Here is an 8,112-nt window from a genome sequence, read left to right as displayed (position 1 = left end):
CTAGGTATTTTATGGTTTCCGTTCTTATGTCTAGGTCTTTAATCCACTTCGAGTTGATTTTTGTGACTGGAGTGAGGCAGTGATCTAGTTTGATTTTTTTGCATGTAGCTTCCCAGTTTTCCCAGCAGTACCTTTGCTTTTTTTGAGTTGACTGTTTACATACAGCTGATGTGTAGCCTGGTGAATGGTTAAGATGTGCGGATGTAGATGATCGGCCGTGTGGTTACCATGGCAGCCGGCGTCTCTGTGGCTGACCTGGTCGTCACATCTCATGTGTGGTGAGACCACCTCCCTGTGATCTCAGCAGCACTGGAGTTTATTGTGGCGTGTAGTTGAGCTGTCCTGGGCCACGCCCATCTGCAGGGCTCGCTGCTCCTCACCGCTGGTTGGGCCCATTGCCTGTGGCTGTTACGTTTCTTAAGACCCTTTGCATCTAGGGGTCTTGACTACCACTGTGGCCTTTGAAAGGAAAACAAGCAAGGGTCCAGCACTGGTTCTTTGTTTTATTCTAAAGCCTCCACTCCTCAGAAATGCAGAAGCTTCAGGAGCGAAGTAGCTTGCAGCGTGGGGGGCCCTCTGCACCCAGGGGAAACCGCTGAACGTCAGCCTGCATCTATTCTGCACAAATGTTTTTAAAAATAACTACATTGCTTTCTGTGTAGGCGAGTGTCTCCCTCAAACGCCTCCGGATCTTTCTCTCCCATGAGGAGCTGGAGCCCGACAGCATCGAGCGACGGTCCGTCAAAGATGGTGTGTGCTCTCGCTTCTCCTCTGCCCTGCGGCCACCGGCCTGTCCGGCTCTCCCCCACCCTCCACTCTGCCCGCCCCTTGCTTGTGAGCAAGGCCCAGGGAGTGGGGTCTCCTCATGGCGGGGTGGGGGGAGCTGCTGTCACCAGTGAGGCCTCCCTCCCTAAGTTTCCCTTTGGGAACCCCCCTGAGGCTCAGTTTCCAGGCCCAGCCTCAAGTCTTTTTCCAACTGGGCTGCTGGACTGGGAACCAGCACTGGGGGCGGGCCACCTCCCACACTAATAGCCGGTGTAGGGCAGGCCACAGCACTGCTCTGAGCCTGGGTTTCCCCGTGTGGGTAAAGGGGTGGCGGTGCCTTCCCTTGGCAGGGATGGTACAGATTTTGACCGAAGCCTCTCCCAGTCGACACCCGCGCGGACTGTTCCTTGTGCTGGCGCTCCAGGTGTTTGGCAGCAAACACGAATGCCACCAGCATGACACTGCCTCCCCAAGTACGCGGCCCCTGGCCCGCTCATTCTGGGCGACACCCCACTTGTGAGACAAGAGACCCAGCAGGCACCTGCTCTGTGCCGCCAGGGCTGTGGGCGCTCTGAGTGTGGCCTCCCTTGTTGACCCCAGCCCTCCCATGATGGTGACGCCACTTTACAGAGGAGGAACGTGAGGCAGAGCAATCCCGTGACTTGCTCTCGGCCCTCCAGCTAGGAAGTGGCGGCACTGGCGTCCAGACTCACGCGGTCGCCCGATAAATACGGTCGGAGCGGGGGAATGTGTGTACCTGGCCCTGTGCGTGCTGTCCTGCCACCCAGCAGCCCGGCCGGGCACAGGTGGTTGCTCCAGGGGAAAGGACAGTCACCTGCTGTCTGCCCTCTGGGGCCGCATTTCTCAGCCTCAGGCTCCAGCCCTCAGGCCTCAGCCTGCCCCGACACTCCTGGGACTTTGACTTTCTGCCTCACCTGCCAGATAATTTTCGCTGTGCAGAGTTGATTATGCTGGAGGATGCGGAGTGGCGACCCTGGCCCGCACCTGCTAGATGCCAGAAGCTCCCACCCCAGTTTTCACAGCCCGAAGTGTCTCCAGACAGGGCCGATGGCCTTACAGGGGCCACGTGGCCTCCTGTTGCTGTCACTGCTGTCCCTTGGATGCCAGAATCTTCTTCCAACACCCCCGGCCTGCGCTTGTCCAGTCTCTGCTGTCTTCAGGACCAGGTCCCTGTCCCCTTCCCCATCGGGGCCGTGATGTAGGACCGATGTCATCTAATCTAGGGTCAGGAGCTCTCTGCTGAAGTGGGCACCACCACGGGAGGTTTTAAGGTTTTATGCAAAGGTCATGTTGGCAGCACCCCAGGCCTGCTTGTGCTGTCTCGGCCTCAGGCCCTGCCTGCCCATGGAGACTCCCAGGACTTTTGATGTGTATTCCTGCGCTCTAGCTGCCAGGCAGCTCCTGGGGTCAAGTCTTAAGAGCTCTAGCTCCTCTGAGTCAAGTGGCTCCCCGCCTCGCTCTCAGTTTGGGGGGCCAGGGAGGTTAATCAGGTTAACCAGTAACTTCCTCTGGTTTTCTGTTTTGTTTCTGTGATGAGGGGGGTGAATTTCCTTCTTCATTTGACAAGTTTAAAAATCTCTCATGTTATCTCGGCGTGGTTTGAAAGTAGCTCATAGTTTAGCATCAGGCATTGCTTTGTTAAGTGATGGTCATAAAGGCAAACAAAGAGAGGGAAGGTAAACTACGACAGAGGTATAGAAACCTGGGAACCAGGAGCTGGCCATACAAAGCCGCCTTTGTCTCAAACACTGTCCCCTCCCCTGTGCAGTGATACCCCACTTCCTGGTCCATAGCTAGCCTCTTCTGGCTATTGCGACTGGTGTTCTAGAAGGATCCATCTGTTCTAAAGGGAAGGGAGAGGGGATCCGGGGGGGCGTCTGAAAGAGGGGAGAAGTGTTTGTAGGCCTCCCCGAGATCCAGGCAAACACTCTGTCCCTTTCTTCTTGCCCACGGACTTCTTTGCTCTCCAGGCAAATGCCAGACCCAGGTTTGGTTGATGCAGGGACGGCGTCTAGGGGGTCGGGCCAGGAGGCTGCTCCGCGCCCTGCCCATGCCGAGCCACCCCGCCCGAGCCCTCTGTGTCAGGGAGAGACCGTTCGGGCCCAGGCGATGCCCAGACTGAAAACCCTGCTCTTCCAGGAGAGCCCTCTGCAGCTCCCACTTCTCAACGAACATCCCCCGCTGAACCTAAAGCGTGGGCCCTGGGTGGGAGCTGGAGGGTGCAGGGCCGGCCCAGCCTGATGGAGGGAACATTCGACGAAGGTGCTGCTCGCTGCCCCTTGACCTCTCCGCAGAGCTCCCTGCGCCTCCCAAGACCGGGTAGCCCTGCAGCCTTGGCCGGCCCCCACATGGGCGCAACCTCCTGTCTCCAAAGCGGAGGTGCTGTCGCGTTTCCTTCCGCTTTCTGGGTCTGAGGCCACTGATGGGGGTTCTTGATAAAACATCGGCTGATGCAAGCTGTGGCTCTTAGGGCGGCAGCCTCAGGGTGGAACTACTTGGTTAGGGAAAAAAAGAAAAGCAGAGCCTCCCGCTTGGGCTCAGCGCTGCGAAGGACACCACTGACGCCTGACGTGTTGTCCCTGTGCTTTTCAGGCGGGGTCACGAACAGTGTCGTCGTGAAGAACGCCACCTTCACCTGGGCCAGGAGCGAGGCTCCCACGCTGAATGGGTGAGCAGGGCCTGGGCGCTCTGGCCACTCGGGGCTCAGGTCCAGCCCCGCCCCGGCTCTCTGGCCTCCAGGGGGTCGCTGTGCCTTCCAGAGCCTCTGCTTCCCCGCTGGAAACAGGTCCAGTCACACATGCTGGCCGCAGACAGAGGCTTCCAGCACCGGGGGTTCCTCCTGCCCGTCAGTGCCACAAACCCCACAGAGAGGCTGTGCAGAGGGGGCTTTTCGCCCACGTAGCTGAGAGGGGACAGGTGCGGTGCGGCCTGGGGACGCAGAGCCCTCAGGACCCCCCGGCTCTCCCGTGCCCTCGCTGTATGGCCGCCCTCACGTGGCACAGGGGTCCCAGCCAGCCACCCACACTTCCTGCCTTGCCAGCTGCCCTGTCTGCCTCTGTTCGCCCCGGTGTGGATCATGTGGCCCTTCCTGGGCCCTCCCTGTGCCTGGACAGACAGTGCGCTGACTGGCCGTGGCCAGGCTGGGCCAAAGCTCCCAGGCCTCCCGTGGAGACAGGCAGGTCGAGGTCTGTGTCAGGATGGGGCCCGCGCACTTTGCTCCCCAGATCCCACACTGCTCATATCTCCCCGTCTGCCCCCGACTACCCTCCTCAGTCCTTATCTTTGCAAAACACACAGCTTGGTACAGGGAACTGGCCTGTTCTCCAGCAGCTTGTCAACTGCCTTTTGTTTCTGACTGGAGGCCTTGTTCACCGGCTCTTCCAGGCTTCCTTCCAGAGGCCCCAGACACAGTCCCAGAAGTGACATTTGTAGGGGCAGGATTTATACCCCCTCCTCCCCTACACAGCTGTTTCCTTGCTGGACAGTCCAGTTACTGCCATGTTTTATCTGTGGAGGTGGTAGGGAGCCCCCCCCGAGAGTATCCACGTGGCACCCCCTTGGGGGTTCACAGTGGGAGTGCACATTGAGGCAAGTCTGCGGTAGGTCTAACTTAGCTCCTGCCTGCTTCAATCTTAGCTTTTCTATGTCATCCTTCTCCACAGCTAAATAATCTCCATCTGTGTCCCCATCTTTCCCTCTGTCCTTGCAAGCCCTGCCGTGGACACCTAGAACCTTTCTCCACTTAAACCTTTCCTCTTCCTGGCCTATAAAAATGCTCCACCTTAGCTAGAGGAAGCTGTCCCGGGCCTGTGGCCCCTTCCCCTCGTGGCACAGGGTCTGGAGAATGGTCAGTGTGGCTCTGTAGCAGGTACACCCCAGCCGGTCAGTGGCAGTGAGGCCTGTGGCATCGTCCCACGCGGGGAATGAGAACGGCTGCAGGTGCTAGAAGGCACAGCCCACGTGTCAGCCCAGGAGGCCGACTGGGGGAGCAGGACGGTACCCCCATCCTGAGACAACCGTTCCACTGGCAGAATGTGTCCCCCTGCTCGCCTGCAGCTGTGTGTTAGGGTGGCATCTGTAGAGGCATGTGTCTGCAATTTGGGCTCATCTTTCCAACAACCCTCTGGCTCCCAGCCGGCCGGCAGGGGCCTCTGAGCCCAGTGTCTCTGGGGTCTTCCCTGCCTTGTCATCTCTTGTGGTCAACATGTGGACACTGGCTTGGACCTGTCCTTTCCTTTAGCAGTGCCCAGTTCCTGTGTCTGGGGTGCTCGCTCATTCAGAGTCCACTTTGGGGTATCCTCTCAGGGTGCCTCCATCGTGACCCCAGGCAAACTAGTCACCCTCCCCCAGCTCCTCCTCAGGGCGCACAGACCAGGCCTGTTTCTAAGATGTTTTTGGGTCCTCCCCTGCCCCCCGTGGCCTGTGCCCTGGATGGAGGCCTGAGACTGTCCCTGAGCCAGCTCAGCGGGGGCAGGGCAGGGCAGGGGGGCGCCCCGACGCCAGATGGCAGCCCCGCTGTGTCTTCAGGCTCGAGCAGGGCTGAGCCCCAGGGTGTTTCTTCTCGTTTCAGCATCACCTTCTCCATTCCGGAAGGTTCCTTGGTAGCCGTGGTGGGCCAGGTGGGCTGTGGCAAGTCATCCCTGCTCTCCGCACTCTTAGCCGAGATGGACAAGGTGGAGGGACACGTGGCTCTCAAGGTACGTCGGGGCAGGGGCCGGGGCAGGCCGTGTGAGTTTTCTCCGACGCTGGTCCGTGTGCGTGAAGCCGGAGCTGGGAGCTCCTCTCCCGCTCCTCTCGCGCTTGTGCTTTTCCGCTGCGTCATCCTGGGAGGCAGAGTCAATGCCACTTGCTTCCTGCTGCTTCCCAGCGCCTGGGTGGTGCCTGGGCTCGTTAGCGGGCACCGCACTCTCGTCGCCACCCGGGAGGGTGTCCCGGCTCTGCTGCGGCCTCTCTGGCTCGCCCTCCTGCTGGGGGCCTCTCTGGGTACCGCCCATGCAGCCGCAGTGGAACTTAACATTTATGTCCCTGGGGTATTTCCCTAGAAAATTCTTTTAAAAAGAGTCTGTTTAAATCCTAAGTGTCCTTTGACTCCTTGACGTGGGCCGAAAGGAGAGACTGTATTCCTTATGGCTTTGAAATCCCTGAGCCCTTCGTTGGCGTCAGCCTCCAAAAGAGGGTTAAGAGGTCACCTCCGGGAATATGAGGGTGCTGTGGGGCGTGGGGCCCGTGAACACCTTTCCTTGCAGTTTTGTGGCTCCAGCCTTTCCGGAGCAAGGCCTGCAGCCAACTCAACCTGAGGGATGCTTTGCAAATAAAAAGCCTTGTGCTCCTGAGGCTGGGGGTACTCGGACGCCTCCCCCTGGGGAGACAGTTTCAGGCTCTGAGCAGTCCTCAAGGGGGAAAACCTGTTTGACTCTGAGGAGCCCAGTATGGCCCAACTTTGGCCTGTGCCTCGTCGTCAAATGGTCCGAAACAAGGCATTTGACTATTTTGGGAAGTGTCTGTTGCTCTGGGCCTCCCTGGTGGCCAGGGGGTAAGTGTCAGCGCTGTCATTGCTACCGCCTGGGTTTGGTCCCCGGCAGTGAGTGACCCACAGGGCGCAGCAGACCTCCCCTGTCTCCCCGCTGCTCCCCTCAGCAGTGTACGCAGTCGATCCGCCTGTCCTGCTCCCCACTCTGCCTCTGGGGAATCCTTTCACCCTCCCCCTGCCCTGCGCACCTCTAGTCTGTGCCCTAGTTCTGCACAAAATAATTCTTTTTTTAAAAGGCAAATGTCTGTTCCTTTTAAGCGTGTGTTATACAGTAAGATTGCAGGCAGTGTGAGCTCAGTTAATGGCAAAACATTCCCAACTACGCTGGCATCCTGCATTCAGCCCCGTTAACCCTGATTGCCACATCCCAGCAGTGACTGCTGGCGGGGTGACTCTGGCCCTGCGCGTAATGGGATGTTCAGTGCATCCTGCCCCCCGCCCCCACTAGCTGCCACCAGACCCTCCCACACTTGTGACAACTGAATGTGTCCCTAAACATTATTAGGTGTCCCCTGGGAGGCAAAATCATCCCCTAATAAGTCCCACTGTTCGAAAGTAGAAAGCTTTTAAATATAAGATGAAGAATCTGGAAGTTGAGGATACATGAGTATTTAGCAGCTTACTGAGGCTACCAATTCCTCATGGTCGGTGGTTTTGTCCTGGCCAGAAAGTGGTTTCTCCTGACGCTTTACTGGGTTCCACTCAGCTCACCACGTCTGACCTGCCTGAGGCTTATGCTACTGAGGCTGCTTGTATGTGGCCACATCAGATTCCGCAGCTCAGATATTTATCTGAGGCCTAAGATAGCAAGTCAGGAGATCTGGATTCCATCTTCAACCATGTTGCTCTTGAATTCTTTCCTCTAAGAACCTTCGGTGGCTCCCGACCCGCAGGGAAGGCCCATGCTCCTCGCCAGGAGCCACTTACCCTGCGTGAGCCACACGCCAGCCCTTGTCTGTCCCTCAGCCACGTTGCACGCACACCCGCCTTCCTGCTTCTCAGACGGGCCAAGTTCCTCTCATCTCCATGCCTTCGCACATGCTGTTTCCTCTGAGTCAAATGCTTTTCCCTTTCTTTGTCAAACCAGCTTATCCTTACCCGTTCGTTTATTTACTTATTTTTAAAAAAACAATCTCAGTGTTTGAACCAAAGTATATAAAACACCCTCCCCCGACCTGATTATTTCTCATGCCATTCTTGATAACTTAGGTACATGGAAGGCACAAGTCTTGAAACAGGCGGTTTTGATGTAGAAGTCCTCGCAGAAGTCCACCTAGTGGAGGACATTTCTTCGAGGAGTCCTTCCCTGATGTCCACATAAGCTCTCTGCTTTCAGAAGGCTTTAAAAAGTCTCGTGTATATTTCCTTCTCTCTTAGCATCATTTACAAATGTAGTCAAATTAATTTTTATCACGTCAGGGACTCCCCACTCTTGGGAGGAAAAAATCTTGTTCACTCTTGCAGACATCCAGTGGATTGCCACAAAGTGCGTAACGATAACATAACCTGTAATAACCCTCAACAGTAATCCCACTGAAGACACGGAGATTTTGACTCTCGAGCTCCCGATGTTGGGGCCCGTGACTGGCCTGCTGTGGATGGGCCCTGACCCCAGCTCTGCATCTCTAGCCCTCCCTGACTGCTTTCTGGCTGTAGAAACAGCAGGGTGATGAATGGCTTATGAATTAAGACTCCCCCACTTGTGGGTGTAGCTGTTGCCTCGTTAACCCACACCTGCCTGTCTGCCTTTCTCCCTCCATTTGCCATCTAGGGCTCCGTGGCCTACGTCCCCCAGC

At 57.2% G+C, this 8,112-nt stretch overlaps 1 protein-coding gene across 1 annotated transcript in view; it reads left to right on the top strand.

Annotated features, from left to right (window-relative positions):
• ABCC1 (ATP-binding cassette, sub-family C (CFTR/MRP), member 1) overlaps window positions 1-8,112 on the top strand; it is a 69,504-nt gene that overhangs the window by 34,066 nt on the left and 27,326 nt on the right. The window contains exons 14-17 of the mRNA XM_012731654.1: window positions 663-750; window positions 3,379-3,454; window positions 5,357-5,483; window positions 8,088-8,110. Of these exons, the coding sequence (XP_012587108.1) occupies window positions 663-750; window positions 3,379-3,454; window positions 5,357-5,483; window positions 8,088-8,110 (314 nt within the window). The remainder of the gene's footprint in view (window positions 1-662; window positions 751-3,378; window positions 3,455-5,356; window positions 5,484-8,087; window positions 8,111-8,112) is intronic.

The sequence above is a fragment of the Condylura cristata genome, unplaced genomic scaffold (assembly GCF_000260355.1).
Source record: "Condylura cristata isolate star-nosed mole 26May11 unplaced genomic scaffold, ConCri1.0 scaffold00032, whole genome shotgun sequence".
Classification (NCBI taxonomy): Eukaryota; Metazoa; Chordata; class Mammalia; order Eulipotyphla; family Talpidae; genus Condylura; species Condylura cristata.
This window is presented reverse-complemented; position numbering and strand designations above follow the sequence as displayed.